Source organism: Pteropus vampyrus, unplaced genomic scaffold, assembly GCF_000151845.1.
Source record: "Pteropus vampyrus isolate Shadow unplaced genomic scaffold, Pvam_2.0 Scaffold157, whole genome shotgun sequence".
In the NCBI taxonomy this organism is placed as follows: Eukaryota; Metazoa; Chordata; class Mammalia; order Chiroptera; family Pteropodidae; genus Pteropus; species Pteropus vampyrus.
The window spans coordinates 831,061-850,525 of NW_011888938.1; the positions used below are offsets into that span (position 1 = coordinate 831,061).

Consider the following 19,465-nt stretch of genomic DNA (forward strand, 5'->3'; position numbering starts at 1 on the left):
TGGAGCCCCCTCAGGGGTTCTGCTCAGCTCTGTGCTGCCTATGGAGTCCAGTTTGGCCCAGTGCACGCTGTAGGGAATTTCCGTCCCCAGGCTGAAGTGGTCTAGAGATCCAGCGAGCAAGTGGACCCTGCCTCCTCATCTTGCCAGCGTAGACAGCCCAGAGAGGTACTTGGGGGCAGAAGGTTCTTAGCTCATCTGCGCAGGTTCAACTGTGAGTCCGGTGTAAGCGGGGGAGGGGCGAGTCAGTCACTGCCCTGCTTGGTCTTTACTTAGGTGCGCAGTGGTAGGTCTGGGCCAGGACCTGTTGCTGCCCTGGTGACCAGCATTCATTGACTTGTCCTGGGTTTACTGTGTGGTCAAAACCAAATTCACTCTTTTTCTTCCAAAGGAAACTCAGTAGCCACAAGCTAGGAGTTATGGGAAGACTTCTGGAAAGCATCCTTGAACGCTTCACACTTAGAGGATCTCTTAGTTGCTTCTCAGAAGCGTTGGAAGCACCAAGAAATACTTTATGGCCGGGTGGCTGCAGATCGAGGGCTGTCATTCTCAGTGGTGTTCACAGGCGAGGGGTGGGAGAACCTCTGGGCCGTGTGCAGTCTCTGTTATTGGGGCCAGATGCCCTGAGGGAGGCCAGACCAGATGGGCACTCGCCAGTCTCGCCTGCTTTTGCAAGAGAGTCTAGTCGAGAAGTATATCTGTGTCCGATGGGGGCTTCTAACAAGAGTCCGTTAGCGTGTCCTTCTCAGCAGCGACGAAGTGAGCTGCTCCTGCTCCCTTAGCAGCAGGGTACCGAGCGCCGCCTGGGGATTCCGTGGGGAGGATTCGGTTTTAAGGAGCTGGGGTTTCAAACCTAGCACCGGTGTCAGCCCTGGAAAAGCACCCCGGTCACGCTCACGCTACGGACTGCCGGGCTCAGCACGCGGCGTCAGCGTGCACCGACTGGCTCACAGCAGCCTGAACTGACCAAAAAATGTTTCCTAATTTTCTAGGCCATCTTAGCAGCTCAGAGGCGAGGAGAAGATGTGGAGACTTCCAAGAAATGTAGGTGCTCGAGCTTCCACTCACGAGGCGGGGCATGCGGTGGGGTGCGCCGCGCAGGTGCCACTGCCTGGGCCACCGGGATGGCCGCTGAGCTGGGACCGGGTCCGAGCAGCGGGTCAGCATAGGTCAGGGGGCGTGCCGTCCCCTCCCACAGGTGGGGGACAGTCCTGGACGCCACGCTCTTAGGCCTGTGAGGTTCCTGTACTTGAAGCGGTTTGGCTCCCTATGTCACCCGGGCACAGGGCGCCGTTTGGGCCCGATTCCTGTCCTGAAATGGTTTTCCCGTCCTTCTGGTTTGTTGCAAACCCTCTCTCTGCTCTCGCCGGTCCAGGGGCCGCTGGCCAGAACAAACAGCATTCAATCACCAAGAACACAGCCAAGCTAGACCGGGAGACCGAGGAGCTGCACCACGACCGGGTGACACTGGAGGTGGGCAAGGTGATCCAGCAGGGCCGGCAGAGCAAGGGACTGACGCAGAAGGACCTGGCGACGGTGAGCAGGCCGGGGCCCCTCCCCCCAGGGCCGGTGTTCAGAAGGTGCCTGCTGGCTTGGGGCTTCGGCTTGCCCCTGCCCCTGCCCGGGAAGCCACGTGAGGCCAGGTGTAACTTCTCTCACGTGTGGCATGGCTTCGAATGTGTACAGAGCCCGGAGCTTCTCTCCACTAAGGCCCTTGGTCCCTTGCTGTCACGAAGGCGGCGCCCCACAGCCTCTCACTGTGTGGCGTGGTTTTATGGCGCTTCCTCGTTGAGCTGACGTGTACGAAACACGTCTTCTCTTTAGAAAATCAACGAAAAGCCACAAGTCATCGCGGACTACGAGAGTGGACGGGCCATCCCTAATAACCAGGTTCTGGGCAAAATTGAGAGAGCCATCGGTGAGTGCCCTTCAGACCGTTGTCGGGTCTCCGCTGCGCTGCTGTGCCCCTGAGCGTTGCTCACATGCTGCTCCCACACACCCTCTTGTGGTGGCAGCTGGAACCCACGGCATGGAGCTCCCGGGCCACTGGTGCCGAGAGGGACTGTCGGCTCTGTTTCAAGATGACCAGCAGGCGCGAGGGTGGTGGGCCGAGCGTCCAGCCGAGGGTGGGGCGGTGCTTGTCCCTCCCCTCCCATCCGCTGCCACCTCTGGGCCCATGGGCGGGGACGCTGTGGCGCTGCCCTGTCCTTTGAAGTTGCAGAGTGGGAGCTGCGGTGGTCAGTGGGCCGATGGCTCTTGCAGGCCTCAAGCTCCGGGGGAAGGACATTGGGAAGCCGATCGAAAAGGGGCCAAGGGCGAAATGAACACAGAGCCTCGAAACCGGTGCGTCTGGCCGACCTCGTCTGCCGGTCCCCTTGACCACCAGCGCAGGCCTCTTCACGTGGCCGAGCGGATGCCGGGCTGTCAGCCCTGCCCGGGAACCCCTCCTCCCGAACCTGCTGTCACACAAAATCTCGCAAAGTGTTCGCTTCTCCTGATTGTTTCGCCTCCCCAGCCCCAGTCCTCAGATTGGGGTGCAGAACGCTACTGTCCTCTCCCACAGTGTTGGCCCGGTTGTGGGTGTGGCTCCCCGGGGAACTGAGAGGGAGCCCCTCACGTGGGCGGGTGTAGGGTGGGGTGGCCTGATCCAGCCCAGAAGGGGGAAGGTGCCTCTGGTCCGGCTGTTGGAGAAGCTAATAAACGTTTGCTGCCCTTCTTGCTGCTGTGAGTCACCCTGTCCTGGCGTCCGGGGAGGCGGAGAGGGTCATTTCCATGATGGTCACAGTGGGCGTTGGCTGGCCTCTTGGCCCCAGACCCCACCCTCCCATGCTCCAAGTCCCTAGCCACACCCTCCCCTGCGAACAGTGGGCCAGGGTGGCAGCGTGGAGCAAACTGGAGGGGAGTGCCTGGTGGTGCAGTGGTCACCCCCTCCCCCAGGACAGCCATGTCCAGTGGGGCCTTCCAGGCCCGTGCGTGGCAGTGTCCGAATCTCATGGGGAGGAGCAGAGCTGGGACCCACCCTGAGATCCACCTGACTTTATTTTATTAGGTGAGATGGCACGTGGGGACGCCAGGCACCTGGACACACCTCCAGGGAGTCGCCTTCCTCAGACCCCTGTGAGGTCCGGAGGACAAAACCTCAGCTTTGTTTAACAGGGACCCGCTCAGGGTTGTCATGGAAGCACCAAGTGACCTCTGCTTTGATATGTTATCATTTTGGGGACTGCTTGGACCTTGACAGTGGGATGGACATGGGGGATCCTGACCGTGGGATGGTGGGCACAGCGGGGCCTGTCCCCCACCAGACCTGTTTCATGACACGTGGGACCCGATTAAGTGTTTGCTCTTCAGTGTGTCCCAAACCAGGTGCAGCAGCACCCAGTAATGTGGGGCCGGGCGGGCCTGGTTTGAGTCCCACCCAGTGGGGGTTCCCACCTGGCCAGTGCAGTGGCTTCTCAGGGTCCTGCCCCGTCTAACTCCTGGTCCGGTCCCTCTAGCCCCCTGACCCTGTCCGGTGTGACCTGTTTCCTGTCACCCGAGCCACTGAGATGGAGATGCCAAGTTCAGCTTTGGGAAGGTTGGGCACAGGGATCCCGGGAGCCATTTTCGGGAGGGTGGACAGAGCAGGACACACAGATTTTGGTCGGCAAGTGGGGGCTGCTGTCACAGGTCAGGGTGTTTATTGTTGGGGTGAGAACGCTACCCGGGCACGTGAGGAGCCAGGGTCTCCTCTGGGTCATCTACGGGTCATTGGTGACGGACGTTGGCAGGGTGACTTGATCCTAGGAGGCAGCAAAGGCGCTTGGTGACTGCTGGGTGGAAGGGGTGGCCAGCCCCAGGCGGGTCCTGTCCCATGGCTCCCAGTTCAGGGTCAAGCCCACCCGCCCCCACCCAGGGGCCCTACCGCATTGAAGAGAACGTTGTCAAAGCCGGTGGCCTTGGCCTCCGCCCTGCTCCGGAAGGGACAGCCACCCTTCTTCCGCAGCCAGTGCCGCCCCAGGACCCCGAGCAGCACCAGCAGCATGAGGACGAGAAGGGCACCCCCGACCGCAGCAGGCACCAAAGTGGCCCCCGCTGTGTCCCCTGTGGGCCACGGGGCGCGTGAGCCCTCCAAGCCAGCCCCACGCCCGAGGCCGAGGACGCCGCCTGGGGTCGGCTGGTCCCTGCTGCCCGCTTGACTTGCTGGGGTTCACAGCTCTAGAGGGTGCACTATCCTGCCAGCACAGGCTCTAGGCTGACACTGAGGACCTGGCAGACCTGGCAGGTCCCCAGCCAGGCAGGACTCCGCTTTGTCGTGAAGCTCCAGGAATGGCTGGCTTCAGCGTATGGCCTGACCAGCGCCTCCCAGGGCCTGGACGCGCCCTGGGGGCAGAGCACGAGGCACAGGGGGGCAGCTTCTGAGGAACCAGAGACGAGGGGCGGCAGGCAGAGGGAGGGGATGGCTCAGGGCCTGGCCTTGGTGGCGCTCTGGCCTCTCCGGCAGTCACATGGGCCCTGAGCAGCAGAGGCGCAGACCCAGAGCAGGGCGGGCATCCTGGGCGGGACTTACCCTGGCTGGGTGCAGACAGCTGGCAGGGCTGCCCCGCCAGATATTCAATGTCGTCCAGGCCAATGGGCCCCAGGACTGGCTGGCCGCCCAGACTGGCTTCAAACACGATCTGACCGGGAGGGAGGACAGGCTGTGTGGACTGGACGGCCCTGCCTGAGACCCCAAGGCCGCCCAGCTGTGCTGAGCAGCCGACCTCACCTGGAACTCCTCTGCGCTGGCCACCTCCACCTGGCCTTCCAGCCACTGGTGCCGCAGGCGTCCGCCCGCGCCCCACACGGCCAGCTGGCCCCGGGCACTGCTCTGGAGCACCCTCAGCTGGCCCTGGTCTGAGATCGGGGGCCGGGGGCGGGGGTCAGGTCCTTAAACCGGCTTGACACATGGGTGCCCCTGGGCCCTGCTGCCCCCACCGCCCCGGCCCTGCAGGCCCACTGACTCACAGAAGTGCTCCGGGAAGCCCATGTAGTACCAGAAGCGGAGGCAGGAGGCCTTGGTGGCCGGCAGAGGCTGGCTACGCAGCCAGGCTGCCCGGCCCCCTGGGCCCAGCACGCCGGTTTCAAAGAGAGCAAAGTGGCCTGGGAATGAGGGAGGGATGGAGCTGGCCCTTACCTGAGGCCTCTGGCCCTGATGGCTGGGCTGCTGGCCTGGGGTGGGGCGGGCCGTGTGGGCCCGGGAGCCGGTGGCTCTGGGCCCCGCTCCCTGGCTCAGACCCACCTGCATCAGTGCCCAGGGTGTGGTCCACGGGAGGCTGGGGGTAGCGGGAGGGCGTGGCTCCACTGCTCCAGTCCCAGCTGTAGCCGCCCAGGCCAGCCGATGGCAGGTGGCTCCAGCCACACAGGCCCATCTCAAAGTCACAGGAAGCTGCGAGGGACCTGGGCAGTGAGTGGTGCTGCCCTCACCTCCTCTGCCCCTGGGCCACCACCACTGCTGGAGGCAGGGCCGGCACAGAGCTGGTACACCTGGGAGCCACAGCAGGCGCCAGGGCCAGGCCACAGGGTCCCACCTGGCCGAGGGCAGGGCCCGTCCTGGAGGAAGAGGTCGTCCAGCGCGATGTAGGTGTGTTCCACCCCCGCAGCCACAGCCTCAAACACCACCTGGGAAGGCACAGGGCAAGGCAGGCTCGCCACTGGTCCGGACGGCCCTTGGGAGTGAGCAGGGACCCTCCTCCCGCACTCACCCTCCAGGCCCGCTGGGCCTGCACGTCCACGCTACCCAGGCTCCAGGCGAGCCCTCCGTGGCCACTGATGCTGAGCACCTGTCTCCTCCCAGCCTCCTCCACGTGGACCTGCAGGGTACCTGCCACGTGCAGCCACCAGCCCGGGTCAGCAACAGTGGGGGAACGGCGCCCGCTCGGGGCCCCACGGGTGACCTGGGCACCGGGGCCCGTGTGCACCCCAGGCCTCCCATCTGGGCAGCCCTCACCTGGCTTCTGGGCGCTCAGGTGGTACCAGAAGGTCAGGCAGGCCGGCTGGGCCAGGGGCCTGTGCTCCTCCGAGGTGAGGGACGCCACACGGCCTTGAGGCAGGGCCTGTGGGCTCGTGTCCACCACCATGTAGTGCCCTGGGGAGGTGCCAGCTTCAGCCTGCCACCCTGCCCCTCAGTGCGGCCACCCTACCCTCAGCTCCGCCCCAGGCCGGCACCTTGGGCGGTCTCAGTGGTGTGGTCGGCGCCCGGGCCCCAGGCGGCGTGGCCCGTGGCGTTGGTCTGGAGCGTCCAAAGGCCCGAAGTGGAGAAGCCGCAGGCTGAGTCCTCGAAGGAGCAGAGCTCAGGGGCCCAGCAAGGCCCGGGCCGCACGGCCACGTCGTCCAGCGCCATGGTGCCGTGGAACCCATCCCGGAGGCCCTCGAACAGCAGCTGGGGGTGCGGGGGTCAGCGCGGGGGCCTTGCCCTGCCCCCACCGCCTGGGCACCGGGCCTCACCTGGTACTGGGCGCCGGAGTCCACCTGGTGGCGGAGGGTGGCCCAGGCCTCGTGCCAGCGGTTGCCATGACTGCCTGACCGTGACCACAGGCGCGTGTCCGCCTTCCCGTCCTGTCTCATCACCAGGCGCAGTGTCCCTGGAGGGAGGTGGGGTTTACATGGCCCAGACCCCCATTCCTGGTGATTCCCCCTCTCCAGAGCCCCCGCAGGGTAGAGACAGAGCTCGCACCCGAGGGCCCCCCAGGCTTGCCGAGCTCCAGGACACTCACCGGCCTGGGGCCCGTGGAGGTGGAACCAGAAGGAGAGACACTCCGGCCCGGCGGCCGGCGTCTGGGGCCGGGTGAGCAGGTGGGCACCAGGGCCCCGGGCTAGGGGGTCGGCGGGGTCCAGGACCATGAAGTAGCCTGCGGGGGGTGGGGGAGGCGCGGCTGAGCTGCGGAGACGCCAGGCTCCAGGAGGGTCTCTCCCCGTGGGAGCGCGCCTCCCACCCCCACGCCTGGAGGCCACCCCCCAGTCTGGGTGCCCCCACCCTACCTCTGCCGGTGGTGTGGTCGTACCCAGGGCCACGGCTCTCCATCCGGTGCCAGTGGGCGTCAGTGAAGTGGCCTGTGTGCCAGCCACACGTGTCCCGCTCAAAGTTACAGGAGACCTCTGGGGGTGGGCAGGGGCGGGTCAGCACACCCCCTGCCGCACCCCTCCTCAGCCCCGAGGGGGTAGGGAGACTCGCTCTCTGGAGTGGGCCTCCCAGGGGTCCCTTGAAGTGGTCCCTGGAGGCCCCTTGGTGGGGCGTGGGCAAAGGCAGGGAAGACCTGTGTCCTTCTTGGTGGCCACTGTGGGACTGCAGTCCTTCATGAACATGTCGTCCAGCCCGGCACCCTGCTGGCCCGGGCCATTCAAGTCCACCAGGCCCACAAACTCCAGCTTCGTGGGGTGTGGAGGAGGGGGAGGGGCTGTCAGGTCAGGGCTGGCTCTGTGCACCTGCCCCCCAGGCTGGCTCAGTGCACCCGCCCCCCAGGCTGACCCCCTCACCCGGAAAGGCCGGCGGCGTGCCCCAAGCAGGACCCTGTCCACCTTCCAGACCCCGTTGCCGCTGCCTGGGGCCTGCCACACCAGCTCCCGGGAGCCGCCCTCCACCACGGCCAGCGCCAGGAAGCCTGGAGGAGGGGGTGGCCATGGGTCAGTCTGCCCTCTTCACCCCTTCCCGCCACAGGGCACACCCCAGGGCTGGGCAGAGGCCCAGAGGGACAGTGGCACCTGGGGAGCGACTCTGAAAATAGTAAGCCAGGTGGAGTTCACAGTGGGGCCCGGACGGGCCCAGCGGGGCTGTGAGGACCCGGGCTTCGGCAGTCAGCTGCCCCCAGGCCCTCTGCAGGGACAGGAAGTGCCCTGGGGAAGAAGAGCAAGGGCGCTCAGAGCAGACTCCTTCCGGGGAGCCCCAGCGCAGAGCCCCTCCCCACTGGGGGTGCGCGTGCACGCAGGGGTGCGCTGGGCCGCACGGCTGGGGGGCTGGGGCGTCACCGGCAGTAGCTCCACTGGCGTCCGTGTCTGGAACCCCACTCTCCTGGGCCTGACGACGCCCCCACTGCAGCCGCCCCACGCTGGCATCCTCCCAGCCGGCGGCCGTGGGGGTCTCGAAGTCCGTCGTGCCTGCAGAGGCAGCGGACACTGAGCGGCGGCCTCTGGAAGTGGGGACAGTCAGTCTGCAGGGAGCGAGGACCCCACCCAGCTCCAGCTGCCCCTCACCGCACTGCTGCTCGTCCTCGCCCCCCTCGCACTGCTGCTGAAAGTCACACAGCTGCTCCGGGGGGACACACAGGTCACCGCAGGACAGATGTCCCAGCTCACAGAAACCCTGGGGCTGCTGGCCGGATGCCTGGAGCCAGGGGGCTGGGGCCCAGAGCTCAAGAGGTGGGCGGGACACCTCTGTCGGGGGGGAGGATGGAACGGGTGGGGGTGTCAGGCAGGCGGGAGCTGAGTCCCCCCCCGGGGAGGGAAGGGGCTCGGCAGGCTCACCCGGGACTGGTTTGCAGCTGTCTGACAGGATGAGGTCGTCCAGGCCCACGACGCCCCCGGGACCCGTGTACCCAGCCAGGAGGATCTGAGGGCGCAGAGGGCTCAGGGGTTACCCAGCATCCCCCTTTTATCCCCAGGGTCTGCTCCTTTGGGCTCTCTCCCCACCAGCCCACACCTGTATTTCACGCATTGCTGGACACCTCCTCCTGCCACCACCCCCACTTCAGAAAGACACCCCTCCTCTCTGTCCTCTCCACATGCAGCCCACACGCCAACCAACCAATGAACTTCCTGCAGGGACAGCCCCGAGGGCCCCGACCTGGGCCCCGGGTTTCCTTCCTCTTCCTCTGAGGGGTCCCCTGGGCCACCCTGCCTGCCCCCTACCACTTGGTGCACCCGCCTCACCTGGAAGGGGTGATCGCTCTGGATGTCCACCCGGTCTCGGACCCAGGCAGCCCCCAGCTCCCCACGGCGCCTGCGCAGCAGGACAGGGGCCTGCGGGGCTCCCGGCCTCTGAGTCTGCAGGAACAGCTGGAGGCAGGTGGCCTCAGACCCGTGCAGGTAGTGGTAGAAAGTGAGCTAGGAAGGGACCGAGGATGGTCAGGGGAGACTCAGGGTCCCAGCAGCCAGGACAGGCCGCCCTGCATCCCCCGCCGGCCTCACCGAGCAGTTGTGTGGGCCTGAGGCTTGGAGCTCGGGGCTGTAGAGGGTGGCAGGGGCGCTGGGCTCGGCCACGGAGGCCAGGAAGTAGCCTGGAGAGAGAGCGAGTGTGTGCGGGGTGGCAGGGTGGGCCAGGTGTGGGCCGGGGCGGTGGCCGAGGGTCCTTGCTGGGGCTCACCCTGAGCGCTGTTCCGGCTGTGGTCACGGCGAGGCCAGGCGGGGTGCTCGGGTCCACCAGCGCTGCGGTTCCGGGTCCAGCCCTCCGAGTGGTTCCACAGGCCCAGGCCTGTCTCAAAGTCCGTGGACATGTGGTGGCCTAGGGCAAGAAGCGAGGCTCAGGCCACTCCTGGCCCCTGGCCTCCCCCTTGGCGCCATGGCTGCAGGCCACGCGGCTCCACCTCTAGGTGGACACACGAGCAGCCGCACCCCCAGAAGAGCCGCCCCGGGTGCAGCCCTGCCAAGCCCGGCTCACGGCAGCTGGGCACGTCCTCGTCGGAACTGTCCCCACAGTCGTCCTCCCGGTCGCACAGCTGCTGGGCCTCCACGCAGGCCTTGTTCTGGCACTGGTGTTGCCCCAGGGGGCAGCGAGCCTGGGGGCCTGAGGAGGGGGAGGGCCGCCTCATCATCCCCGCCACAAGATCCTGGGCACAGGGGCAGCTGGGAGGGGCTCAAGCCCTTCTAAGCCAGGAGTGAGCAGGCAAAGGCTCCTGCTGACCCACTGCCCCCCAGGTGTGTGCCCATCGCGTGGAGTCTTACTGGGCAGCCCACAGCCCGAGAAGGCCATGTCGTCCAATGTCACAGCGCCCCTGTGGGTGGCATTTCGGGTGGCAGAGAAGGTCACCTGGAAAGAGCAGGGTCCTTAGGACCTAAGTCAGGGCTTAGCTCCTCCCCGCTGCCCCCATTGTCAGGATCCCCCCTCACCCGGAAGTCGCCCTGGATACGGCCAGTAGCCACCACCAGCTCCTGCCAGCCTGGGCCCCAGGGCCCTGAGCTCTGCCACAGGGTCAGCGTCTCTGTGCCGTGGGTCAGCTCCAACCGCAGCTCGGCTGCATCTGCAGGGGGTCCTGGGGCAGCTCAGGCCCCGCAGGTGCCTCCCCAGCCTGCTGCCTGTGCCTCGCCCGGGACTCCTGCCCTTCCTTTGGGGGGCCCCAGTCTCTGCAGCCACCTGCCTTCTTGTCCCGGTCCCTGCCCTCAGAGCACCCCACCGGGCCGCAGGGGCCTGGGCACACACCTCCAGAGGCCACGTGGTACCAGAGCCTCAGCTCACAGGCAGGGGCTGCCTCGCGGAGCACGGGGGAGCGCAGGGCTGCGGTGGATGCTGCTTTCCCACGGTGGGTACCCACAGCCACGTACCAGCCTGGATGGGCAGAAGGTCAGACTACAGGGCAGGAGCCAGAGAAGGGAGGGGCTGGCACGGAGACCCACCCGGTGGGCCTCACCTAGGTCGGTGCCGCGAGTGTGGTCTGAGCCTGGGCCTGGGCCCCCCCGTGCGGCCCCGGCCCGGTCCCGGAGCCAGCTGTAGCCTGAGGTGCTGATGTCTCGCCAGCCACAGGTGTCCTGCTCGAAGTCGCAGGCGAAGGGGACGCCCAGGGCGGATGGGGTCGCGTGGTAACCTGGGACAGCAGGCGGTCAGGGGAGCTGCCGTGAGGGGTGGCCCCGCCGGCCCCGCCGGCCCCCTGCCGGCCCCCTGCCCGGCCCCGCCGGCCCCCTGCCCGGCCCCCTGCCCGGCCCCGGCTCACCGCAGTGGGTCTCGTCGGAGCAATCACCGCAGTCACACACGAAGTCGCACAGGGTGTCGCTGGGGGTCGCGCAGTGGTTGGGGACCCAGGCCCAGCCTGGGGACCCTACTGCAGCCAGCAGAGAGACAGCCAGGTGGCCTGGGGCAGGGACCCCTCAAACCTAGTCATCCTGCCTTGGGGACGCCCAGGCCAGGTCGAGGAGGGCAAGGGCTGGGTCTGCGGCTGGGGGCTCCCTGTCTGGCCCCAAAGAGGCCGGCTGCCCATCAGTACTGGGGGGATGTGGGCATGCGTGGGACCAAGGGCCCCCACCTGGAACACCCCCTGGGGAAGTAAGCAGGAGCCCAGCAGGGAGCCGAAGGCACTGTCGGGAGGGTGCCCCAAAGGGCAGGCATCAGTGGTGGCCCAGGCCCCCTCGAGCTCTGTCTGTCCCTCACCTCAGGGCCTGGGTGACTAGAAGGCTTGTTCCTTCCCCAACAACATAATACCTGGGCCCCCGGGGGCCTGCCTTGGGCACACCCATGGCCTTGCACTTGAGCCCCCAGCCATCCCTGCTTCAGGAGCGGGACCTGATGACTCACCCAGGAGCAAGACCAGAGCGGGCAGAAGGTGGCTGGGCAGAGGCATGGTCAGGCCAGAGGGAGCGAGGCGAGGGGTCCTGGGCACGCTGAGCAGCCTGGTGGGGACTCTGCCTGCTTATCAGGCTGACTGCTCCAACTGGAGACTGGTCCCCAGCTGGCCCCGCCCCTCGCCGATGGGTATAAACTTCCAGTTGTAAAAGTGTCCAAGAGGGGCCCCCGCCCCAGGTCAGCTCCCACCTGTCCAGCAGCTTCAGACCGAAGGTCAGGCCCCGGCCATCGAGCCCACTGCTGCCCGGCCCCGCCTGCTGGACGCCCTGCTGGAGACAGCGCAGGCTGAGGCCACCTCTCCCAGGGCCTCTGTCCCAACCTGGGCTTCGAGGACCGCCTGGCCCAGGGCCACCAGCAGCCTAGCTTGTGCAAACCCCCAGCTGTCAGGACCACAGCAGCCCCATCTCTATCACTCTGCCTGCGGTTCCTGTCCACTCGCTCGCTTATAAAAAATCACTTATTCATTGACAGCTGTCCCGAGCAGCATGGCTGGGCACCCAGGGGCCCTGGGTCTCATGGCACAGACCGCAGACCCCCAGTACAGGGCCGGGAGCCAGGCTCTGCCTGCAGTGCATGCTGTGACCTCGGAACGTGCCTCACCCAAGCCCGTTTCCTCCGCTGCAAAACACAGAGGCGGCGGCGCCTGCTCTTCAGCTCGCTAAAGGCGCACACGGCCGCATGATGTAGCTGCAGCCGAAGCAGGGGCACCCACGCTCAGTGCGCCTCGTGACCCTGCATAGCCCTGCACTGTGGACAGGAGGGGGGCCCGGGAGAGGGGCTCCCAGCCTCACATCAGCAGCTCTGCCTGTGGACTTCGGGCGGGAGCCCTTGGCTGCGCCGCAGGGGCCGTGGGGCCTGACCTTGGAAGCAAGGAGTCACAGGCTACTTTCATGTGTGACTTCAGGTGGCAGAGCACACAGGGACACTGAAATCAGCCAGCCAGGATGGTGTCCTCCTTGCCCTGCACACTGGGATGGGCACTCCCTCCTTGGCTGGCCCCAAGGGACCGGGCACTGACTCCTTGCGCAAGAGCTAGGTGGGCCCCCTCCCAGATGTCCTTGGGGATAGTAACCACGTGGAGGAGCAATTAGGCCATAAACGGGGACAGCAGCTCAGGGGCTCCCTTATCAGACCCCAAAGAGCTGAGTATGCACTGCCACTCCCTGGGGCCGGCTGAGGGGCAGCCAGGAGGGGACTCAGCCTCTCAGCCACCACCCACTCAGGGGTCTGGAGAGAGGACTCAGGAGCAGAGAAGATGAGACACACAGCATCCGGGGACCGGCAGGGATGACAATGCTTTTAATTCCCGTGGGCGAGGTAAACCCGGGCACTGTGACCGGACTGGTGTCTGTCTCCTAGGCCTGGCCAGGGGCACAGTGCCAGGTGATGCAGCCCAGTCCCTCAGCGTTCCGAATGGGTAGCTGGAGGCAGCAGGCTGCAGGTGGGTCTCAATAGCCGTCATCGGCCCAGGTGACCTCGTAGTCAGGGTACCTGGCTTTGATCTTCTCAGTGGAGATGGAGTGCTGGGCCCGACCATATCCCTGAAGAGAGAAGGTAGCTCTTAGGACCTCAGCCCCGGCCCCGGCCCCCGCCCCGGCCCCCACCCCGCCCCGGCCCCGGCCCCGGCCCCGGCCCCGGCCCCGGACAGCCAGGAAGCAGCAACGCCTGGGGCCAGATCCAGATCCGGGAGGGGGCCCAGGGCGGAGCCAAACACCATCACCCCCCCACACCCAGGAAGGTCTCCTGTGGAAAAGTGGCCGCCATAGACAGAAAGTTGAAAATCACGTATCACTTATACGTGAGATATAACCCTAAAAGCAGCAAATGAACAGGACAGAGACTCGTGGGCACGGACAATAGACTAGTGGTTACCAGAGGGCAGGGGGAGGACGGAAGGGGGAGGTAGACTGGGTAAAAGGGGTCAAATATGTGGTGACAGAAAGAAATCTAACAATGCGAGGTGAACACACAATGTAAATATATACGTGGCTTACTGTGAAAACGCACAGCTGAAACATCGAATTTCGTTAACCAATGTCATCATAAAAATAAATAAATAAATTTATTAAAAAAAAAGAGAGAGATAAGAAAAGAAAGGTGGCCGCCAAGGTGAACAGATCTTGAAGGTGGGCCCTCTAGCCAAAGGCCTGGGCTACTTTAGGTGCCAAGAGAGCGCCCCTGTGTGTCCACTGGTGGCTTCGCTTGGTGCATGCAGAGGGTGGGGCCTCTGAGTTTCACCCCAATACTGAGTACTGCAAAAGAGCTGAGACAGCGACAGCCCAGCCAGTCCTCTTCGGGTGGGGAGAGGACTCAGTCCAGGACACGTGAGGGGCAGGCAGCAGCCTCCCCGCCACCCCATGTGCTTCCTGCCCCGTGTCCCGCGGGAAACGGGACGCTCCAGGCTCTGGAGCGCGGCTCTGCAGCCGAGACAGCAGTGGGAGCTTGCGAGAGCCGGGTAAGCGGCTGGGAGGGCCAGCAAGCTCACCATGGAGTAGCCATACACGTGGATCTTCTTGTCCTGGCTCTGGTGGGAGATGCGCCCGCCTCCCAGGCACTCGCAGTCATAACCCTTCTTCTGCATCTCGCCAGATACCTTGTCGTAGATGTCGGCTGGGATGAGGAGGGCGGCTCAGCTCTCAGCTGTGGCTGCACTCAGGGCCCAGGGGGTCTGAAGCCCCAGCTCTGAGCAGCTCCTTCCCCAGCTCAGGAGCCCCTCCAGGCTGGGGCGGGATAGAAGGGAAAGGAGGTGCGCCTGGGCAGGTGCGCTGGGGCTCGGAGGGGTCGGGGGGGGGGTGGCCGCCCATGCCCCCAGGACCTCGGCTCCTCTGGGCCAGGCAGGGTCAGACCCCGCAGGGGACCACCTCCCACGACGGCCCTCGGCCCCGCCCCACAGCGGCGGCCGACCCCGCCCACAGACACCGGCGGCCCCGCCCAGCCCTCACCGTGGTACTCGGCCCACTTGTAGCCGCGCACGATCTCCTTGCTTTCCCCTGCCGGGGCTCCGGAGGGCGGCGCCGCGTGGACTCGAATCAGCACGTACTTGAAGACGCCGTCGGAGTCGATGTCCACATCGGGGATCTGGGCGAGGTCCGCGGCCGCCATGTTCCCCGGAGCGCGCCCGGCCCTGCGGCCCGCGGCCCTTCCCCCACGCGGCCCGGGCTGGGTCGACCGTGCGGGCGGGCGGCGGGCGGCGGGCTCTGGGAGTCCGTGGCCAATCCCGCGGCGGCGTGCTGCCTTGGCCCCGGCCTCAGCCAATCGTGCCGCCGACCCGCAGCGCGGGCTGGCCAATCGCAACTCAGCTCCTTGCATCCTGAGACCACGTGGGTCCCACTTCACGGGAACGTGGAAACAGGAGGGGGTGGTGGTTAAAACCAGAGGATGGAAAAGTTCCTTCCCAGCGCGGTCTCAGGCTGGTGGCAGGCCCCTTTGGGGGGGCTTAGGCGGCCCGTGAGGCCGGAGGAACGCGCGCCGGCTTTGACCGCTTACCCCACCGTGACGGAAGGCCGCCCTCCCCCGTCCCCGCACCGGGTCCGACGGCCGCCCTCCCCCGCCCCATCCACGCCCCCCCACGAGGCAGTGGTGGCTACATTCGAATTGCTTTACTTGGTTCGAAAAGCGCTCGCCCTCCAGAAACAATCCCGGTCCAGGGTCCTTTCTGGCCGGCCGGCCCTCAGTCGCGGGGCTGAAGGCAGAAGCCCGATTTGGGAGGGCGCGAAGGCGGGTGGGGCAAGCGAGGCGCGTGGCCGGTACAATCGCGCGGGGCCGAGGCGGGCATACAGGCTTGTGGGGAAGGAGGCGTGGGGTCACAGCCTGGGGCGAGAGCTGGGAGCCGAGGCGTCACCATTTCATTCAATTAACAGCCCCTTTCGGTCCCTATGTGGGGCTGGAATTCCAAGAGGGCCCTCGCGGGGACCCGTCCTTGCCCCTTCTCCGGGTCACTCGTTCTCTGTGGGGCCGGGGCCAGATGCACCTCGGGGGAGGGTGGGGATGGAGGGCCCGGAGCGTGCGCGCGCTCCCGAGGGCCGGAGCGAGCCTTTAGCCTCGCGTTCCCAGCTCGCAGCACAGGGCACCGCTAGAGCAAGCAAGCGCGGGCGAGGGGTTGTGCAGTGGTGCCCCCACCTCCGTCCCTGGCCAACTAGTTCGGTCCCGCACCTGCCCGCCCCCCCAACTGGGAAGGCCCTCTTCTGTCTCCCTACGCCAGCATCCCATCCCGCCTCTGCACCTGCTTCCTGCCTCCCTGTGAATTAGGGCTTGAGCTACCGTTTGCAGCCCTGCTTTGCCCTGGCACCCGCCTAGGGCCTTCCTGTGGGGTGTGGACAGGTAGTCGGACTCATGTCCAGCCAGACTTTAGCTCTGGGCGGGCGCCTGGTCAGCGTTCCTGCCCACACCCTCTGCTTCCCCTGCCCAGGCCCTCCTCCCTCTGGCTGGGTGTCTTGAGCTTGGGCTGAAGACCTGCATGGTACCCCTCCACTGCTGCTTACCCCAGCCCCTCCTGCAGGGCCCAGGCCTGGGTGGCCTGTGGTGAGGGCGGGCAGGCGGGCACCGTGGAAAAACGTGGGCTCCACAGCCAGTTGAAATGCACGTGTGCCACCAGGGCAGGAGACACTTGGGGCATGGACACACCTAAGCCAGTGAGGGTGCCCTCTAGACAGGTGCCCAACCTTCGTGGCACCAGAGACTGGTGCTCCTATGAGAATCTAATGCCTGATGAGCTGAGGTGGAGCTGAAGCAGTGAGTGATGCTGGCGCTGGGGAGCGGCGGGAAATACAGGTGAGGCTTTGCTCGCTTGCCTGCTGCTCACCTGCTGCTGTGCCGCCTGGTTCCTAACAGGCCAGGGACTGGTACCATCCTCGACCTGGGGTTTAGGGACCCCTGATTTAGAGAGGAAAGTCCTCTGAGTAGGACGCTCCCCAGACCGCAGGAGGAGGTGGGGGGGCGTGTTTAAAGGGACAGTACTAGGCTTCGGTTAACTCTGGGCTCCTGGAAGAGGGCGAACCAGGGTTGGGGAGGTTCCAGGAAGGCCCTGCGGACTGAGGGGATGGGTAGACCGGATCTGCACAGGCCGAATCTGCAGTAGTGACCGCTCCGCTTGAAGGCAGGGCTGGCGGTCCTCAAGCCCACCCCGCCTCCCAGCGGGGAGCACCAAGCGGCCAAGGACCGGCCTCTGGGAAGGGCCGAGGGAGATCTGGGAGAGGGAAAGCGGGGGGAGAGGCGGGGAGCTGGACTGATGGGGCGGTCGCAGGACGGGGGGAGGGAAAGGCGGGGCTTGTTGAGACCTGGGCGGAACTAGGCGGAGCAGGGTAGGGACTGGGCAAATTTGCGGCGGGGCTTAGGAGAAGCAAGGGTGGGGGCTGGGGGCTGGGCGGACCCTGGGTCGACTGGGTGGGGCCTGAGTGGGTTGGGCGGGCCGTGGGCCCTCGGTGGACTGGGCGAAGTCTGAATGGATTGAGCAAGTCCTGAGTGGGCTGGGCAGGGCTCGGGGCGGCCCTGGGTGGACTGGGCGGGGCCTGAACGGGCTGGGCGGGGCCTGAGTGAGTTGGGCGGGGCTCGGGGGCAGTCCTAGGTGGACTGGACCGGTCTTGGGTAGGTTGGGTGGGTTCCTGGCGAGCTCCTGCGGCTCACATGATGTCGTCGAGCAAGTTGGCGCTGGCCACCCAGTCGAGTGCGCGAGGCTCGGAGGCAGCCATGATCATGCACATGAAGGGGCGACCGGTGCGCCGGTCAGTGGGGTAGATAGTGGTTGGCGTGAAGCGCCGGTTGGCCTCTACAAACTCGCAGAGCTGCTCGTAGACGCGCGGGAATTCGTGGCGCAGGAAGACACCGCGCAGCCGCAGCTCGCGCTGGATGTGAATGAAGGCTACCTCGCGCGCGCGCCGGCCCGCCTCCCCGTCTTGGTCCAGTCCCACCGTGCCTGGAGGTGGCGTCAGAATCAGCGTTTCCATGTCGGGTTCGCGGCCCCGGGCCAGGGGTGGCCGCGCCGGGCTGCCGGCCGCCAGCGCCACCTTGGCGAACTTGCGCACCGTGGGCCCAGGGCTGCGCGGCGCGGGCCGAGCAAGGCTGCCGGGGGGCGTGGCGCCGGGCCCTACTGCCACCGACACGCTGAGCAGGAAGCACTCGGCTGGCTCGTAGAGGCGCCCGGCGGCTGCCAGCTCACGCGCGTAGCTGCCCAGGGGTGCCGCATGCGTGGCCAGCTCGCGCAGCGACAGGTAAGTGGGCGACAGCAACAGCCCCTCGAGGCCGAAGCGCAGGAAGTTGTCTGCGGAGCCAGGGCTCGGGAAGCCCAGGAAGAGCACGCCGCGCCCGCGGGACAAGAAGCCGACACGCGCGATGCGCGAGAAGGCGCGGTGCACCGGACCGCTGTCGCGGCAGAACTGCAGCACGTGGCGGCACACGCTGCCCACGCGGCCGTACACGCAACGCGCTTTGTGCGCGTCCCAGTCCTCGCGGCGGCACAGGCGCGAGCAGTAGTAGGTATAGCAGCTGTGGCAGGACTTGAAATATAGGCAAGCGTTAAACATGGTCTCTGTGCGCCGGCAGCGCGCGTTGGAGCATGTCATCAGGTCGTCCTCGTCAGCGCTGGGCTCAGGGGACGCGTCGGCCGCCTGTCCTGGGCCCGCGGGCTCCTCAGCACTGCCGGCTGACGCGGGAGGCGAGCGCAGCGCCAGCGCAGGGCCCCCGGAACCCGCGGGCCGCGAGTCCAGCAGGCGACGAAGCTGGCGGCCCAGGCCATCGGCTGCGGGCTCGGGAGCTTGACCGGCAGGGGGTCTCGAGTCTATCACCAGGTCAGTGATGAGCTCGTCTAGCTGCTCGAGGCTACGCTGACGGCCAGAGGTGGGGCCGGCGGGCACAGCCGGCCGCGGGCGGCCCCCGGGCAGCTCCCAGCCCCGGGCTGTTGGGCGTTCGGCGGCTCGCAGGTCGTTGTCCGTAATGGTGATCTCTGGCGTGACATACCAATTGCGGCCTGGGCCCTCGCCAGCGCGGCCCTTCTCCGACAGCGACGTCTCGGACAGTGACAGCGCCGCATAGCGTCTGGGGGAGGTGGACAGGTTCACGACGACCGGCGGGCGCCGGCCTTCGGGGGAAGCGCCCCGCGGCTCCCGTGCCTCACGCCCCAGCAGGTTTTCGTAGCTGCGGCCTCGGCCCAGCGCGTCCTCCCGGCGCGAACTGGACACCAGGATGTTGTCCCAGGAGCGAGAGTAGTGGCGGCTGTCGGTGGCCAGACGAGGTGGGCTGGTGCCAGTGCCTCCGTGCCAGGAGGCGAGCAACGGGCCGGGATCTGGGGGAGGTGCCACCTGCAGGGTGCGGTAAGGCCGCGGGCCCCAGTCGCCCCAGGCCTGGCTGCCTCGTGGGTGTGGGTAAGTCCGCGCCATGGCTTCACGGTCGCGGTACCGTCCGAAGTCCTCTGTGTAAAAAGTTCGGGCGGCGGGATGAGCCTGGGGCTCCCCGGGAGGATAGCGGGGGCCCCAGGCCGGGCCGTAGGCTCGGGGAGCCTCTCCGTAGTAGGAACGGGAGGGTGGTTCCTGGACTGGGAAGGCACGCACTTCTGCATAGTAGCCGCCCCCGCGCCTTGGACTGGGCCCTGGGGCCTCCTCTGACGAAAAGGGCCTGTGGAAGTAGCTGTCAAAGGGAGGTCCGGGGCTGGCCATAAAGCCGCCGGGGTGGCCCTCGGGCTCCTCGGTGTAGAAGAATTGGGTGGGGCCCGGCGGGGTGGTGAAGGGTAGACTGGGGCGCTCTGTGTAGTCTCGGGGCCTTGGGAGGGGCCCATCGCAATACAGAGCCCGGGGGTCCACGCAGTACGAGTCACTAGGGGTGGGGGTGCGCGACAGCGCCACGTGGCGGGGCCCGGGCACCGTGAGGCCGTGTATCTGCGGGACGGCGCGGGCCCAGGGCGTGGTCTCTGTGGGCCCGCAGGGCCGCGAGCCCCGAGCCGTGTGCTGCAGCACCGCGTCGTCGGGCTTGATGTCC

The 19,465-nt window shown here is 66.7% G+C and overlaps 3 protein-coding genes across 4 annotated transcripts in view; 1 reads left to right on the forward strand and 2 right to left on the reverse strand.

Moving 5' to 3' along the window:
* Positions 1-2,715, forward strand: part of EDF1 (endothelial differentiation related factor 1) — a 3,523-nt gene extending 808 nt beyond the window's left edge. The window contains exons 2-6 of the mRNA XM_023536456.1: positions 106-222; positions 990-1,041; positions 1,373-1,533; positions 1,822-1,915; positions 2,260-2,715. Coding sequence (XP_023392224.1) covers positions 106-222; positions 990-1,041; positions 1,373-1,533; positions 1,822-1,915; positions 2,260-2,321 — 486 coding nt within the window. The 3' untranslated portion in view covers positions 2,322-2,715. The remainder of the gene's footprint in view (positions 1-105; positions 223-989; positions 1,042-1,372; positions 1,534-1,821; positions 1,916-2,259) is intronic.
* Positions 2,716-3,639: 924 nt separating this feature from the next.
* On the reverse strand, positions 3,640-15,221 carry LOC105298615 (14 kDa phosphohistidine phosphatase). Of its 2 annotated transcripts, XM_023536497.1 has the most exons (32): positions 15,104-15,221; positions 14,443-14,830; positions 13,986-14,220; positions 11,453-13,041; positions 10,875-10,982; positions 10,575-10,748; positions 10,367-10,492; positions 10,057-10,187; positions 9,892-9,976; positions 9,608-9,733; positions 9,314-9,451; positions 9,139-9,227; positions 8,881-9,054; positions 8,476-8,560; positions 8,206-8,385; positions 7,981-8,109; positions 7,717-7,848; positions 7,492-7,616; positions 7,272-7,383; positions 6,997-7,113; positions 6,732-6,866; positions 6,463-6,599; positions 6,184-6,397; positions 5,966-6,103; positions 5,721-5,839; positions 5,547-5,637; positions 5,258-5,404; positions 4,984-5,118; positions 4,745-4,872; positions 4,547-4,655; positions 3,902-4,080; positions 3,640-3,779 (listed from the first exon to the last, which is right to left on the reverse strand). In XM_023536497.1, exons 4-32 carry the CDS (start codon positions 11,496-11,498, stop codon positions 3,738-3,740), a joined length of 3,651 nt encoding a protein of 1,216 aa, XP_023392265.1. In that variant the 5' UTR covers positions 11,499-13,041; positions 13,986-14,220; positions 14,443-14,830; positions 15,104-15,221; the 3' UTR covers positions 3,640-3,737. The 2 variants fall into 2 exon arrangements, with proteins under 2 accessions (XP_023392265.1, XP_011368220.1); XM_011369918.2 differs by lacking the exons at positions 3,640-3,779; positions 3,902-4,080; positions 4,547-4,655; ... (24 more) ...; positions 10,875-10,982; positions 15,104-15,221 and having other exon boundaries at positions 12,771-13,041; positions 13,986-14,110; positions 14,443-14,668.
* An 810-nt stretch (positions 15,222-16,031) lies between these two features.
* On the reverse strand, positions 16,032-19,459 carry AJM1 (apical junction component 1 homolog). The gene has a single exon (XM_011369970.2). The coding sequence runs from the start codon at positions 19,144-19,146 to the stop codon at positions 17,119-17,121; it is 2,028 nt and encodes a 675-aa protein (XP_011368272.2). The 5' UTR covers positions 19,147-19,459; the 3' UTR covers positions 16,032-17,118.
* Positions 19,460-19,465: the final 6 nt, after the last annotated feature.

Bases quoted from the DNA above. Each gene is read 5' to 3' on its own strand.
- AJM1 (XM_011369970.2), bottom strand. From the start codon at position 19,146: ATGGCCAGCCCCGGACCTCCCTTTGACAGCTACTTCCACAGGCCCTTT.
- LOC105298615 (XM_023536497.1), bottom strand. From the start codon at position 11,498: ATGCCTCTGCCCAGCCACCTTCTGCCCGCTCTGGTCTTGCTCCTGG. The intron at 10,983-11,452 runs GTGAGTCATCAG...TGCTGGCTGCAG, and splicing joins CGCTCTGGTCTTGCTCCTGG to TAGGGTCCCCAGGCTGGGCC. The intron at 9,055-9,138 runs GTGAGGCCGGCG...GTCCCTTCCTAG, and splicing joins CAGGCCCACACAACTGCTCG to CTCACTTTCTACCACTACCT.